Source organism: Pseudochaenichthys georgianus, chromosome 17 (assembly GCF_902827115.2).
Source record: "Pseudochaenichthys georgianus chromosome 17, fPseGeo1.2, whole genome shotgun sequence".
NCBI classification, from domain to species: domain Eukaryota; kingdom Metazoa; phylum Chordata; class Actinopteri; order Perciformes; family Channichthyidae; genus Pseudochaenichthys; species Pseudochaenichthys georgianus.
This window is the reverse complement of record NC_047519.1, coordinates 12,713,074-12,730,779: the sequence shown is the minus strand read 5'-3', so window position 1 is coordinate 12,730,779 and position 17,706 is coordinate 12,713,074. Positions and strand designations below refer to the sequence as shown.

Below are 17,706 nucleotides of genomic sequence, written 5' to 3'. Positions count from 1 at the left end.
CTCCATCTGCACCCGAAACAGGAAGTTGTATACAATTAGTTCTGAGAAAGCCTGGTTTGGGACCCTTTTTTATCAGTGGAATAGAAAGGTCTCTGTCTGTTTATCATGGTGTTTGAAAGCCTGAATTATTGCCCTAGACTGTGAGAAGCAGAGTGAGAAGCTGCAGCACACTGGTAATTAGAGCTCCACCATCACATCTGCACCGTATATCAGCCGATATGTCTCTGTGGATATTTACAGTATGTAAGCCAAAAAAAACAGAAACTACAGTCCCGAAGTGTTGAATTTATGTTCAGGCACGATTTTGAAGAGTGCTGCCAATATCCTGCTAGGTTGATATGGTCCAATTTTTTTAAGTGGCATTTTCTTGAAAGTAAAGCCGTTCATAAGATAGTTCTAAAAAAAGATGGGCAACGATATAAACCACTTGGCAGAGACGTTCCAAGATGTTGCCCAAAGCAACTGAATTGATTCATACTTTCAATAGAGCCAGCAGTGGTAGGGATCTTTTTTGTGTGAAATTAGCCCTACAATTTAAATAATCTGAGTTGATATTAGACCACTAGATGGGAAAATGAATGACATCTGAACATTATAGCCTTGTTGGAAAACATATTTCATAACTATGAGCATTAATCTGATGCTATAACAGGCTCTACTCTACTGGGAAGGCTTTCCACCAGATTTTTGATTTGTGTCCCCACTATCCATGTTGATGTTGGATCTTGGATGGTTCTCACATAGGCATTTCAATTCATCTGCATCTCGCAAGTGAAGCCAATACGCAAGTGCCTTGGATTGACATCATTTCTAATAACCAGCAGGGTCGACTCCACTGGTTGCAAAGTTGAGTTTGGTTGTATAGAAGTCTGAGAAAATGGCCATGGCTGGGAGGGTTGCTTCAAATATGTAATCCATTGCAATTACTAATAACCTGTAAACAAAATGTAATCAGAAACCTATTCTAAGTATCACAAAAGTAATGTAACCTGTTTCTTTCCCCCTACCTTCCAGAATGGTAAAGTTTCAAATGCTGTTTTAGTTTAATACAGATTATTTTTAAAAAATGCAGGTTTCCACCTTCTGCATTTAAAAAAAGTGCTGTAATGTATAAGCATGTGCTTTGTAATAGATCGTTCTGTATTTGAAAAATGTATTGAACATGTTTTACAAGCAATCTGATGACATCTTATTGTAAGTAACTGTAAGGAAAAATAGAGACTTTTCTTTTGTCCTGATCGAGAAACCCAAATATTATCTATTCCCCAAGCCAGAAAATGGCCCAATTTCTCACTTGATTTATTAGCCCAGTAAACATGTTCCTAATGAGTTTAAGGTTGCACCATACGGCGTGATGATCATTTATTGATGTTGGACTTTGTAATTATGTTGCGACCACGGTGGTGTTGTTGTTTTCTAACAAACCCCTAACCCTAAACCTAATCCTTAACCCTAATAATCTGTTTTCAGTTCATGAAAACTCATTGTCACATTTTGGTTGAAAGAAAATTGGTCAAAAATGTCTTATTCAGGGTTTGGGTTGCGGCAGTCTTTCTTGTCACTTGTGGTAATTCAAAAGAAGATGTGAAACCCAACATGCCAAACTCAAGGCTTCAACACACTAGACCACACACACATTGTCATGGTGACTCCGCTACTATTTATATACAGTCTAGGGTTCTTTCACTAAACAAATCAGAAGTAAACAGGAAATGCCTTCCCCCAGATTTCAGTTACAAAGCTGGAAGCTCCCTGTTGTATCATTGTATCATTGTAGGCTCTTAAACTTACAAACATGGATTTTGGAAACATTGAAAGTATAACATCTTTTTCTATTGCAATTTAAAGTTTAAGGGAAAAGCATTTAAATCATTTTAGCTAATCATTGTATTTACATTTTATGCAGCTACTGGGTATCTTAATAGTATTGTATTATTGTTTATTTCAAATGTGTTTTAGAGGTTTAGGAATGCACCGCAGGAGGCCAATCAGGAAATGGCCTGGGAAACCAGATGAGTTTGTTGTTATTAAGATGATTTAATTGGTATTTTGGTATTGATGTATTTGCATATCATTAGTATATGACTCTATGGGCTTTGCTTTTGTTTTGGTCCATATGAATGTGTGTGGGGGGAGTAGGTATTGACAGATGGCCTGCTCTCTGTCAACAGAGAGGAGCTGCTTAACCGAGAGAAAGAAAGAGAGGAAAAGGGAGAGAGTTGGCACTGTTCCTTTTCACAGAAGGGTGTATTTATTTGGTCACAGTTTTTCTCCTCAAGTACTCGCTCCAAATCAATGTCAACTACCCGTTTGTACTTCTTTGCTTACAACGCTAAGTGCCTCCCAATTTTTCTGTCTCTCTCTTCCTGTCTTATTTTTTCTACTTTTCCTCCTCATCCCCTAAATCAGACAGTGACAGGTGGAAGAGCTTCCTTCCATGCCAATGGCTCCGTTCCCTCCTTCTTTCTCTGCTCCCTGTCTCTTCCTGTGCCCTGTCAAACAGAAAGAGTGCCAAGGCGCTCCCTATGAATTTCCTGCTTCAGGGTCTCATCCGATACAACTTGGCTGCTTGACACGTGCATTTTTCTGGCACCTGAAACTCTCTGGAGGGCAAGGATTTACCTTAGGGGCTGTGGATGTAGGACAGGGGCATCAGGCACTCACGCATACAAAGAGATCGAGTTATAGGGTGGGAATAACATGTCTGTATATTTAGTCACCAGTATTTATGGCTCTAGAGGAGTGTTGTCAGTTGAAATAAAACTTGATTGTATTTCTCGGAATAACAGAATGGAAAGTGATGGATAAAAGCTTCAAATAGAATTACCTCTGAGCATATCGACAGCTAAGTCAAGCAAAAAGCCTTTGAGATCTAGGCTGTAATATAAACTTTATTTTATTGTATTGCCTCATAAAACAGTTTAGATTTAAGACTACAGTTATAGTCTGTGCTTCACAATAAAACCCATATGGATATAAAAAGGTTGTTCCTGTATGTATGCTCCTGTGTGGAGTCTGGTTTCAGATTTCTGTCTTCAGGAGAAAAATGGTTTGTATTGATTGTGCCCCAACTTAAGATAACATTACTTTTGTTTTAACCTCTTCGAAGCCACTGACCTCCATTGCTAGATACAAAGAAACTGAAAGTAGTAGTGGTGATGCCAAGGCTTTTAAAATGATAAAAGGTCATGATGAGTGTGCGAGAGCAAGCAATGTTGAAGACATAAAACAACCTTATAATAGTTATCTCGGAGGCTAAGGCAGATAAAACGTGACAGTGTCAACAACAACAATGGAACACATTTTCTGTATCTAACTTTCAAATATATTTAAGGACATTTTAAAAGAGTACCGTATATGTTAATGTTTAGGTATATGTTAGCAAGTTAGCTAACATAATGCCTATACCTTTACATTGACATATATAAGTAACTGTTTTACTTTAAATGTTACTGTTGCAAACATTTACATGTATAAGTAGGAAACTGCTTGATTGCTAACATATACTGTATACATGTTAGCGAGCTAGCAGTTGCCGATTTACATATATCCAACAGACTATTTTGGCATGTATTCAGAGTCATGCGTCTTCAAAGGCATTTTGAAAGAGTAACGTTTAAGGTATATGTGTCATTGTTAAGGTATATGTTAAATATACAATAACATTGACTCATACCTTATACGTTACTGTTTTACTTTAGGTTAGCTTTACACCTCCAACAGACAATTTAGCATTTATTCAAAGTGAATTGCCGCTTATTAATACAAGTACGATATTCAGTCAAATGGGAACATTCATTTGATCCTACTCCAAAGGGAAACAGCTGGCTGTTAAGCAGCTTAATGCTTGACTAAAAGGTCATTCGGCTTATTGTCCATAAAGTTCTTTATTGGGTGCAGCTTTAAGGGGAGCATAAGGATCTGAAAGGTGGATGTTCTTTTCTGAACAAAGACATTGAGTCACATAAAAAGCTTCAATACTGTGAGACACAAATGGTGCCTCCCTAATCCTCATGACCACAGGCTTCAGACTTAAATCCAAAATTGGATTGCATTTTACTCCACAGTTCACAACCACAGGGAATTCATTTCACTAAACCCCAAAGCATATGGCATAAAGTCCCTGCTACTAATATCACTCAGCAAATTAGCAGACCCTTTGACTGATAAATAATAAGGTCAACAAATGATCAGCTGGGAGGGATTTGGCCAGGCTCATTTGATATTATGACTTTATGACTCAAGCTTTGCCAGGGGAAACTTTCCATGACCTATTTAACACCCACCTTCAGTCAAATGTAAATGCGTCTGATAGAATCAGGTTGAGAAAGCGAGAGAGGACAAAGATGGTCCCAGGCAGTCTAAGCTGCTGGTTCAGCTAGAGCCACTTGGGCTAGTTATGCCTCTGTGACAGGAAGCCCCAGTGGGATGTTCCGTGGACACTGTTAAAAGGGTCAGGAGATTCAAAGTAAAGCGTGTCGCCCGTAAAGTCCAGTTAAGCAGAGACTCCTCTGCGTCCTCTCATGGGACGGTGGTAAAAACCTGAGTGCCCACTGTTTGCTTTAGCACTGTGCTCCAATGCGAGAAAACAAGGACTCAGGGAGGAATCAATATAGTTTCAGTTTCAATATAGTTTCAATACATTGTTTATTTTAAGCGTTGCATAAGACTAACACATTGAGGGTCACAATCTGTTACTGCGTCGTTTACATTTTCAGGTTTAAAAGATTATCATATTTGTATTTTGTGCCTATATATTTGTTTACATGCTTGAATGTTTAAAACGTGCTATATTTTTCTCATACTGCCTGTGCTGCAGCACCTCTTTTCACCCTATGTCTGAAACCAGAGCCCAGTCTGCTCTGAATGGTTAGCTGGTCGGCTCTGTGATTGGTCAACCGGATGTGTCGGAAATGTCCCGCCCTTTGGCATGTCTCGTACAATGTGTTGGAGCTCTAGCCAATAGAAGTGTGTTACATAGTGATGTCACAATGTTATGAAGGTGTATCAGGCAGGGAGAGAGAAACTCCCTTTGCAGGGAACTTTGGGATTTTAGCCTTTGCAGACCATTTACATGCACAAAAACCTATATAACACAGGAAATGGAAAATCCCAGAAAAGCATAATAAGGTGTCTTAAACGATTAACAGCAACGGGACAGTGATAAAGAGGCAAAAACAGAGTTAGTAGACTAACATATTAAATTAAAAAGCAGCACAAGTCAATTCAAATAAATTCAAATAAGTACACATCCATGGTATGAAGCAGCATGATGAAGAAAGTGAACACAAATATACAGTAACTGTTGAACTAGCAGCCGGTAACAACATTGATACATCTTCACCGTTTGAAGGAAATGGATAAAGCAGGCCTAAAAAAGACTGCGGCCATTGTGCCTAAACAGGAATATATGAACAAATACATTTTGCTCAGTCTTTTTATTGCGCCTTTGCTTCCTGGCAGTATAGATTTAGTTTAGGCTCTCTGGGATTTTTCAATCCCGCTGCCACCTTTTTTTACTGGGAACAAATGCCTGCACCCCCCTGTGAGTCGCCAAAAAGAAGTCTCAAAATCAGTTCTTCATCATGCTGTGATTTACCCTCAGTGTTCTAATCCAACATAAAGTACACCCTTCAGATGTTTCTGTCATTCTGTTGCTGTAAGTTAGAGTGGTTGTCCATGCAGAATGTCGGGGTCCGATCATATCGATGTATACGTCTGGCGAGATTACTGACCCCAATTAGCTCCCGATGGCATGGCAACAGTGTGTGCATGTTAGTCTCTCTGAGCAGGTCGCACCTTGTATGGCAGCCTCTGTGTGTGATTGGGTGAATGCTGATTTGTTTATGTGAAAGCCCTTTGAGGGGTCTTAAAAATTGGAAAGGGCTATATGGAACCCAATTTACCATTCTATCACATTTTATTAATGAGCCCTTTGGTTCAAGGACAATTTGTTAATGGGATGTAAACGATCTGTAGCTACTTGACATCCCACACCTATACGGCTGTCATCGGGTCGGACCTCTACTTATATGCAAACTGTTCGTGTTGATTTATTCATGTGTATGTGTGTGTGTGTCTTTGTATCCCCAGGACCTGTCCACTCTACAGTGCGATGTGTGTATTCTGGTCTTCTCAGTGACTGACAGGCGAAGTTTCCACCGCACCGCCCAGCTCCGCCTCCTCCTCAGGGAGTCCCAGCCACACACACCAATCATCCTGGTGGGCAACAAGAGTGACCTTGTCCGCTCCCGTGAAATCAGCTCAGAGGGTAAGTACAGTGTTTGTAATGTGTACCTACCATATGCATACCCCTCCCCCTGAACAGCGATTGTCCAACCAAAGCTTAGCAACCATATAGGCTTGTCAGGTTTATCTACGTCAAGCTATTGATTTATTTGCAACCTGAAGCGAGGTACTCAGTATTTTAATTATGGATAGAGTCTTTTTTTAACCTTTCCAAAACAAAAACACTTCTTCTTCTTCTTCTTCTTCTTCTTTCGTATAACGTTATATGTCCAACTCGGTGTTGTGTAGCCATGCCCGCATGGCTACACAAAAACACAAGCAACTAGAATTACTGCCTTGTGCCAAAAGGCCACCGCCATCCAGTCAAGTTGCAAAAAATGTATCAGTTATTCATCTTATCCGATCTGACATTTGTGTGAAATTGACTTAATAGGCGTATCATTATTTGAGTTATGGTCAAAAAACATGTTTTGTGAAGTCACAGTGACCTTCAGAATTCAAATAAGTTCATCCTTGAGTTCAGATGGATATTTGTAGAAAATCTGAAGTGTTCTCAAGACATTCCTTAAACATTGCGTTCATGAGAATGGGATGGAGATGAGGTCACAGAGACCTTAATAAAACCAATAAAAATAATAACCAATAAAAGCTAATCAGTTCATCTTTGAGTCCATTGGGTTTTAGCTAACTTGTTCACTATCTAAAAAATGGAACCTAACCTAGCTTTACTTTCATGGTAAAAGCCCTTATTTTGTGGGACTGGAGCAAAAAAACCAACATTTTGTACTTGTAAGGGAAACTTCTGTGTAGCAATGCAGTGGGAGTCACCGACTCAGGAAAGAGACACGGGAAGAGCAGGAGCTTTGATGTCAAACACTGATGGTTTATTTGGAGCTTCGGCTGGAGAATTCACATCACAAGTCCAAGAGCCAGAGGTTCTGACTTCACGGTAGAGTTGCCACGTCAATTCTGAAGAACTCTACCCAAGACCCATGTATTTAGCTAGTTCAGAGAGAATCATCAACATGCTGCATAACAAGATAGAACCATAACACCTCTATCAGCTGACGCCAACAGGCAGGAACATAGAACCATAACACCTCTATCAGCTGACGCCAACAGGCAGGAACATAGAACCATAACACCTCTATCAGCTGATGCCAACAGGCAGGAACATAGAATCATAACACCTCTATCAGCTGACGCCAACAGGCAGGAACAGGGAGACACAACACTGAGAGCTAGGGATGCTCCGATCGCCAATTTCGGGGCCGAACGCTGGAATCAGTATCGGCCGATACCGATCGCCGATCCGATCGAGTGGGCGGGGCCTAAATGGAAGATCACTTTAAATCTTCCATTTAAAGTGATGTTTGAACTCAGTTAATGGGGCTCATTCACTGGAGCTTCCACAAACAACAATCAACTTAATTATTACATTCAAATGATGTACATTATTCAAGTTAACATTCACTTTGGATAATAATAACACGGGGAAATGAGCGGAAGCGCTCTCTTTTCCTCTCTCCCTCTCTCTCTCCCCCTCTCTCCTTCTCCTGACAGCCAGTCAGTATCTCATGCAGCTCACTGATCCAGTAATGAGTGACCCGACAGTGAAGAATACATATATTTATAACTAGTTTAGCTTGTTCCAGAGGTAGATAAAATAGCTAAGTGTGTTAGGTCTAACTCTTGTGTGTTTCGTTCCGCTCACCGGTCCGGCGGGCGGAGCTGCAGGATTTCTGCTTCACACACGTTGCATTCTGCTATTTTACTGTCTTTTTCAGACACCTTAAAATAATGCCAGACCGGTGAAGCCATTTTGGCGAGCTTGTTTTGCCGCACACAGAGAAAGGTGTCATGTATTTTACGTCATGCGATTGACTCTCGCGATCGGCATGTTTAGAGAGCACCGATCGATCGGTAAAGAGTGATTATCGGCCGATATCGATCGGTGACCGATCGATCGGAGCATCCCTACTGAGAGCACAGCAGCCAAGGTTACGAGGTGCGTGTGCTCAGTCAGGACAGTTTGAACTGATAAACTGGGTCAAAGTTATGGGCCTTGGAAAATATTTCCCCAACAGTACTAAAGTTTTTCTCTACTGTAAGTTGGTCCCAGTTGCATCATCAACAGTCCTGTCCTGCTGTTTATTGGATTTGCGGAAGTTTACTCTTCAGCAACCCAAGCCAAAATCATTATCTGTGACATCCAACAAAACTCGTTGATTAAAGGTATTTTGAACCTTAGAAGTACAGTATGTGCAGTGTGACAACTGAAGGGCTAACAGGAGGAGGGCAAGGGGCTTCGCAAACGCTGTGTTTGCTTCTGACCAGACACAAGCCATGAAGAACAAATCCCGAGCTGCTAGGTGAATGATACAAGAGAGGAAATACTTGAGAAAGATTTGAAATTCTCTCCCTTCTTCGTTTCTTTTTAATGCCTTTCAAACAGCTCTGCAAATGGAAAATCTCAAGTTGAAAAGTTATTGTAATTACTGGTAGATCTTGGTGGTTTTTCACAGATGGTTATAATGGATTTGGGGATTCATATGGAGTTGGGCGCACACACATACAGACACATTTCCCCCTGCAGAGCAATTGTAGTGTGCTTTGGGCAATTACTGATCTATCTAGCCTCTTTTCTTTCTCTCTGTCTTAGCTCATCTGTCTTTCTTCCCTAGTATTTTACAATAAGTCTCCCTCAAGTTAACATGAGTCTCCATTAGAAAGACTCTTCGCTTTGGGGGGTGTATCTCTATCTTTGATCAGTGAAATTAATTCCTGCTGAAATATCAAGGGATAAATGTTCTTCTGGTAAAAATCCTTGTGGGAAGAAACTTCTATCAATTGTAAAGGGTTGGAAATAAAGAGACTGGAAATTGAATTCACCCCAATGGCCATTTAGTTTGACCCCATGAATCACACTGAGTGAGATAAGGCTTTTTGAAAAAGCTCTTTAGTGTGAGAAAGGAAAACAAATCTATAAACAATCCATGTTGGGTACACATATGGACAGAAATGAATGTATTGCTCTAGTTTTAACTTGACATTTACGGTTCAAAGACAAAGCATCAACCTTCATTGGTTAGAAAACCAAATGTGGCTAGCTTAGTCAGGTGGCTTGGTCCACTTTAATATATCTTAACAAGTGGAAGTATTAGGTAGAAATCTTAATGACTTTAGTGACCTCCGACTATAATATCCACACCAGCAGGTTGACAAATGGGTTTTTTGATTAATAGTTTCAACAATTGTTGGACAGATTTTCATAAAATGTGGTCTTAACACATCCCCAACATGTTCCCAATGGGATGAATTGTAATCCTCTGACTTTTCATTAACATCATCATCCTATCAAAATAAGAGTTTGTCCAAGAATCTGTTTCATGACTAAATAATCATAATCCCCTTAGCCTCAGTATTGTTTGTGCAATTAAACAAACACAAGTAAACCAATGTACCCAATCCTAAACAATAACATTCACTAAAAACTCTGCCTGCTAAACGTTAGCATGGTAGCAGTATCACTAACATTAGCATTTAGCTCTGTTTCAATTCTTCACGTCAGTTTACTATGAAATATGTAAATCATCGGTGTGTAATTTGGGGTGAGCCAAATCATTTCGTGTCAATTATCGGGTCTGTTTTCCAATGACAAACTAGATTTCCATGAAGATAAATATGAATTTAAACAAATCTGCCATGAGATGATTAAATAAGGTATAAACAAAATAGTGTGTAGTGCAGTGCTTCTCAAAGTGTGGTCCGCGGACCACTGGTTGTCCGTGAGCGCCCCCTAGTGGTCCGTGAGTATATTGGTCAAATTTCACATTTGAAATAAATTAATTTAAGTTTTCCACTCTCTCGCAGGAATATCTCCGCAATGGAGCGAGCTTAAGTTTCAATTGTTCGATTGTATGATATAGCCCAGCGCAACACCTTCATCACACATGTTGCCACTTGTTTGTACCATTTGCATGCGATTTGTAATCTGTTCTAGAAAAACGATGTGTCTTTGGAGTTAGGTGGTCCGCGAGTGTTTTTTTATTGGTTAAGTGGTCCTTGGTATGAAAAAGTTTGAGAAACACTGGTGTAGTGGATCCAAATGATCAACATTCATTAGGCTAATGGCCGAAACTGCTGCCAGAGTCGCTGCTATTGAATATTGATGGAGATGAATGATTAATGCCCTTAATTATTTTCGGTTTTACATTTGTATGCAATTTAAGTCCATGTGCGTGACATTTTGTTTCTGTGAGAGGTGTATTTTTGGGGTTGAAAAATCTAATGTAATAAAAGAAAATAAACAAGCCCTTGGGGATGAAAATGTTTATAGACATTTGAAATTGTTGATTCATTTAAGAAAGAAAATGAATAAATCCTGTGAATCTAAGAACTCAATTTACTCTGGTAATCACTGTTAGCAGAGTCATTTGTCAACGCAGAGTGGCAAGCCTTACAGAGTGAAATCTATTTTGGCATGCAACACTGAAGCAGGATCTTGGCAAAACAAATCCACTGAAGAAGAAACACACAGTGCTGTACTGAATCCAGTCAGTGATGCTTGAAAATCCCATGAACAGAGATGTGACCACAGGCGGGCTATTCTTTCCCTGGACTATATGATTGATTTTTTTATTTTTCTATGTAGCACTGGCAAGCCATCCCATTGTCAGAATCTCATTTATGTTTCAAATAGAAAGTGGTGAGAACTGCAGTTGACAGCTTGCCCTTGATTTGAACTTGCATTCACAGTCTATACATTCAGAACTCTAGAGTCTAGAGCCTTCTCTGCATTTCCTCTTTGTACTCCCAACATGCATTCTGTCACGTAATTAGACATGAAGATGTATATCTCCTGCTGCTGTTTCTCTATCCATCCCCATCCAATCCTCTAGAGTGGCTCCGTCTCTGTGTCCTTTGGGTCGTCTCTCTGTTGGGGATTATCTCCCGCTTACAGGACGCCGCTGTTCTCACTATCTTTATGTGCGTTTGTTCTAACCAAACGTGCACAACTGCCTGCTTCTACACAGACAATTCAAACGCACAAACAGGCACGTCCCTCCATCTTCCCGCTGCCTGGTGTCAGCGAGGCTGTTTCATAGCAAAGACTGTGATAAGAGGAAAGGGACTGTGTGTGAGACTGGTGTGTGTATGCACAAGTCTCAAACAGATGTGTGGAAAGGCATTGTGTGTGTGTGTGTGTGTGTGTGTGTGTGTGTGTGTGTGTGTGTGTGTGTGTGTGTGTGTGTGTGTGTGTGTGTGTGTGTGTGTGTGTGTGTGTGTGTGTGTGTGTGTGTGTGTGTGTGTGTGTGTGTGTGTGTGTGTGTGTGTGTGTGTGTGTGTGTTTGTGTGTGTGTTGGGGAAGAGTGGAGCTTGTTTTGCTGTCCTTGAAAGAACCACTTTTAAGTTTTTAGACCTTTAGGCTGAGGATGTTTTTAACAAGGGAGGCCATGCTGGTGTTTTTCACATCATATCTGGCTCTATATTTTTGAAATAGTTTGTTTTCAGCGGGGAAATTGCTAAATCATTCCCCCTAAACCTCTGCTCCGGGTCAGGAGAGGCTGTAGAGGTTAATCGTCTCATCTCTTATCTGCACAAATTGTCAGTGGCCGCAGGTGAACTCAATATTCAGAGACTCGTTTTGATGTTCCCACCGAGTCAAATAAGTCCATGTAATGTAAAACGTCAACCCACTGAGAACACTCACTCATCTGTGCAGCTCCACCATGCTTTTAATTTAAGCTCTGACTTTACAAGTTAAGCTTTTTTCTGGTTTTCCCACTGTTGGCATACTCAAGCTGTATGAGTGAGAACAACTGGTCTCACTAAACCCATAGAAAGTCAAACCAAAAAAGATAAAAGCCCTGATGCTTTTCACACATCTGTGTGAGAAGTCGTGTGAAAGGAAGAATATCAATGACTGATGCTTCAAAGGCCATGAAGCAAGGTAGTTAAAGCAATCATTTGGTAGGTTTTCAGGACAAACAACATTAGCCATTGTTTACTGCAGCACTTGTGAAATAGAGTATTAAGTAAAATAGAAAGGGTAAAACAATTACATAGAAAATGCTTAAGTGTTTAGAACTGTTACAGAGGTTTACGGCTAGTAGACTTTAAAACCAGAAAAAGACAATTATGCGATATTACCATATTGAAAATGTAAGACAATGTAGTGTCATATCACGATATTCTTCATGGTCTATCAATGTGTTTCCTGTTTTCTTTTGATACGTTTTCAACACCTCTGTTATGTCTCTTTTTACTTACTTTGTGTGATTGTCTGCCCTGCCCTGATTCTTTCACATCCTGCCCTTGTGTCCTTGCCTTTTATCAGTCTCTGTCAGAACCTTTTATATTGTCTCTTGGAAAGTTCTGTCTGGTTTTGCATCATCTTGCCTTGCTCTGCCCCGGATTCTTGAAATAAAATGTGATTTTCCTTGTCCTGCATTTTGGTCCAACCTGCTCCGCTTTCCGCTTTTCTCTCTCCAACCTTTCTTCCCTGCCCCAAATGGTCCTGGACTCTAACCACACACACACACACACACACACACACACACACACACACACACACACACACACACACACACACACACACACACACACACACACACACACACACACACACACACACACACACACACACACACACACACACACACACACACACACACACACACACACACACACACACAGACACAGACACAGACACACACACACACACACACACACACACACAACCAACCTCCCTCATCCAGCATCAGTCATTTTTCTGCCCATCTCCGCTACAATGCACTGAAACTGTACTTTGAACACTTTAACTATATTATGAACATTTTAAACTGTATACCCCGGTTATCTTGGCACTTTATTTTGTTTAATGTACACCAAGTTTAACTAGGCCCTTTTTGTTTTTTTGTTTGATGTATATGTGTCACACTGTAGGAATGCGAGAAACGATATTTCGATATTTCTAGATGTACAACATGTAGAATTCTTGACAATAAAGCTGACTTTGACTTTGACTTTTGACAGCTATTGATATAACAACGATATATTGCCTATCCATAACTGAGGGTCTTCAAGGTTATTCACACCAAGTAGAGAAATGGAGCAGAAACCCCCTACTACATACAGTGGGGCAAAAAAGTATTTAGTCAGCCACCAATTGTGCAAGTTCTCCCACTTAAAAAGATGAGAGAGGCCTGTAATTTCCATCCCAGGTACACTTCAACTATGAGAGACAGAATGAGAAAAAAAAATCCAGAAAATCACATTTTTTAAGAATTTATTTGCAAATTATGGTGGAAAATAAGTATTTGGTCAATAACAAAAGTTCATCTCAATACTTTGTTATATACCCTTTGTTGAGGTCAAACGTTTTCTGTAAGTCTTCACAAGGTTTTCACACACTGTTGCTGGTATTTTGGCCCATTCCTCCATGCAGATCTCCTCTAGAGCAGTGATGTTTTGGGGCTGTCGCTGGGCAACACGGACTTTCAACTCCCTCCAAAGATTTTCTATGGGGTTGAGATCTGGAGACTGGCTAGGCCACTCCAGGACCTTGAAATGCTTCTTACGAAGCCACTCCTTCGTTGCCCGGGCGGTGTGTTTGGGATCATTGTCATGCTGAAAGACCCAGCCACGTTTCATCTTCAATGTCCTTGCTGATGGAAGGAGGTTGTCACTCAAAATCCTTTTTTGCCCCACTGTATGTATACAAGTCCCTAACCCTAATATTAAACTGGGTCTACAGTCCTGTGTAGAGGGGCAATGTATAAACATACTTTTTATGGTTCATATAATACTTATCTTTTAAAACAGTAATATGTAACAATAGCTAATAGTTTGCCCTTATGGATAGGTAGCGCAGCGTGATTTAGCACAGGTTATCTAGCTCATGTAATTGCACCAGGATACATGGGTGACAGTTAGACCATCATCATTGCAAACAGGCAGATGTATCTTTGTGAATAACATTTAATGTGTTTTTTCAGACATTTTCATTTATATAAAGATATAAACAACAACTTTTAAACCTATAACATATAATGTAGTCCCCCTGTTGAAGACCTTAACTATTGTAAGTTAGGGTTGTTTATGCTAACAAAGCTGTTTTGAAACCCCCTATGTGTTCTGCTGTAATTAAACTATATCAAGGACACGTAGGGCCATGTGTTTGGGGTTAACTTCATGCATAGGAGGGTGAGAGATGAGACTGAAAGCAATTCAGTGGAAGGTTCTCACAAGGACATAAGACGATAAAAGTGTGTGAGTGTCTGTGTTTATTGTCTGGAAGTGCAGAAACCACAGTCTGGGGTCAAATCCTGTTTGCTTTGCTTTCTTGTGCAAGTTAAACCGAGGCAGCGAGTGTGAAAATGTGTGCTCATTGTTGCCTGCACATCGCTGTCGACTCACATTCGGTCACGGCTTTGGTGTATTCTTAATGACACGCGTGGAAGGAGGAGGGAGGCAGGGAGGCGAGGGATGAATAATGAGACATGCCTACACTCAGCATATTCTCCCTCCTTTAAAAAAAGAGAAGAAAAAAAGCCCAGGAGCAGCGATATAGAAATGTGTTGTCTCTGTTCCTGAGGCGCATGACAGGGATGTTCTCTCAGGACAGACCTTGAGGATTCTCTCTAGGGCTGTCAATGCTCATTAATCTGGAAACCTTCAAAAAAAGCAACAACATGTTTTATCCAAAATTCCTCGTGTAATTCCAGCACAGAAAACAGAGCAAAGGAATTTTGTAAATGATGTAGAGGGAGGGACAAACACACCGGACAAGGTGACTACTGTAATAATCTGATAAGAGCATATGCTCTGTGTTGCACACACTATACGGGGGGCAATCACAGGGGCTCTCCTTAACAGCAGCTTAGTCAACGCTTACAGTGAGTAGAATATCGGAAAACTGTCAAACGTCATGCCAATAATTAAGAAATAATCAAACCGCTGAGATGATGAAATCAAATAAAAACAACCCTCTGATTTCTCTCACCAGTTTGTCATGCGTTTCTTTATTAGCACACTTTTATCTTCCTCCATGTCGTGTCAAATGGTTTATATAATCATTTAAAGTTGGGATAGGTACGCTTGAGAAACCGGCTCGAGATACACTTTTTGTTATATTCCATGGAATGCTCTTAACATCCCGATAGCAATGAATATCTTAAGTGCTTTGACAAAAAATCCATTAAAAAATGTCATCTGTGGAAGCCGTAGCGCTGTAAAAAGCACGACCAATCATTTTAGCCCGCCCGGCTAAAATAACTGGATGGCCTACCTGCCTGTCAGCCTTCCATCTGTGCACAAACTTATCTCGTGCCCTCATTGGTCATGTTCGTGTGTGTTGGAGGAGGGGCTCTGTGAGGAAGTGGCAGATTTTTTCCGGCTGTGTATTTTCAAATTCTAGCGCACTCGAGCTGGTTTCTCCAAAATGACCTACCCCACCTTTAAATAACATATATATATTATGTCTTATACTCTGATTGCCTTTTACACATTTACATAGTATTTGTAATCCTATATGTGTTTAACAGAGACATATGTTTAGGATTTACATTTCAGGAAGGGCAAAAGGTGGATTTGCAAATGGTTAAGGACTGGGGGTTTAATGGTGGGATTGATAATGCCATAAGGGAATTTAAGGGTGGGACCAGTTGGCTATTCCCTAGTGTGACTGTAAGCTGTGTTCTGGGTGCAGAACTATGAAGGGCTGTGTAGGCCAAAATTCAAACTCACCTCACACACACACTACTGAAAACATCTGGCCTTGCACACACACACACACACACACACACACACACACACACACACACACACACACACACACACACACACACACACACACACACACACACACACACACACACACACACACACACACACACACACACACACACACACACACACACACACACACACACACACACACACACACACACACACACACACTACTAAAATACTCTCACATTCACTACTGAACACCTCACACACACACTACTGAAAAGTAACCTCACACACACACTACTGAAAATTAACCTCACACACACACTACTGAAAATAAACCTCACACACACACAACTGAAAAATAACCTCACACACACACAACTGAAAGTTAACCCCACACACACTATTGAAATAGTTTCACATTCACTAGTGAACACCTCGCATACACAACTGAAAATTAAACCTCACACATGCAACTATAAATTAACCTCACGCACATAGGCTACTACTGAAATACTTTCACATTCACTACTGAAAACCTCACACACACACACACACACACACACACACACACACACACACACACACACACACACACACACACACACACACACACACACCTGAAAAACATTTTACTGAAAGGTTCTCAGTAGGGAATGTGCATGTGTTTCACCTATGTGTGTGTGAGGGGATTCTTGCTGTAACGGAAGTCATTGTAATGAAACGGAAGTCATTGTAATGAAAGGGAAGTACCAAACTGCTAGTGGCTAGCCCCGTTAGCTTCATTAGCTCCAGGCTGCTACTCGGACGTGTTTGTTGTTTTGATGCCTGGTGGAGTATTCTTCATTGAAATATCGCACTTATCTTATGGCTCAGCGGTTCAAACAGACCGTCCATGAATGCAGTTTATTCGGTAAGTGAAATTCAAGCACTTTATTTACTTGTCTTTTTAGCTTTTCAGCTAACGAGCGAGACGAAGCTACATCTGTACTAACGATGCTATCCGTAGCATACAAGTTCAAACATAATAGAGAAGTGTATAACATTAAGAAAGATTATACTGTAGAACAAAAGGCTTCTGTGTGAGGTTGGTAAAATAAGGTCATGCTTGTACATTAGTTAGTTTGCTAGTTGCTAGTTAACTGTATGCATTGTTATTATTAATTTAAAATAACTATGCTCGACGATGCAGACAGCTAGCGTCACATTAGTGTTGAAGAGCAGAGTACTGTATGAGATTAACCTCACTATAAGATCTGTGTATCTTAAAAATATGAATCTCACATTTCCAGTTGGTTCCAGAAATAACGTTAACGTAGATATTGCAATATGGTTTGTTGAGCTGGAGTTGATTATTGAAGCTTACTGGTTAACGTTCATCATAACAAACGAACGAACCCAAACGTTGTTGTTTTTATTAATATTATTACCAATACTTACTTAGCATTTTATTATCATTGCACTGGAGAAACCGACTTATTGTGGCAGCAGAACGTGAACATGTAACGTAATGCCTGCATTTAAGGACGATAGCGTAGTCAAGGCTTTAGTGACAAGGAAATGATTTGTTTAAATATTAGATATGACGTTATGTGTGTTTCCGTGACAATTAAGCTTATTCATTGCATTACATTTGTTAAAGATGTTTGTATTTTACCCCTATGTGTGTGTTACAAATGAATGTGAATATGGCATAGGACAAATATTTCATTTGACTGT

General features: G+C 40.3%; 2 protein-coding genes across 2 annotated transcripts in view; one reads left to right on the top strand and one right to left on the bottom strand.

Annotated features, from left to right (window-relative positions):
• Positions 1 to 17,706, bottom strand: part of LOC117461967 (zona pellucida sperm-binding protein 3-like) — a 526,690-nt gene that overhangs the window by 476,480 nt on the left and 32,504 nt on the right. The window lies entirely within an intron of this gene.
• Positions 1 to 17,706, top strand: part of rem2 (RAS (RAD and GEM)-like GTP binding 2) — a 50,586-nt gene that overhangs the window by 21,470 nt on the left and 11,410 nt on the right. Inside the window, exon 4 of the mRNA XM_034105098.2 lies at positions 6,094 to 6,271. Coding sequence (XP_033960989.1) covers positions 6,094 to 6,271 — 178 coding nt within the window. The remainder of the gene's footprint in view (positions 1 to 6,093; positions 6,272 to 17,706) is intronic.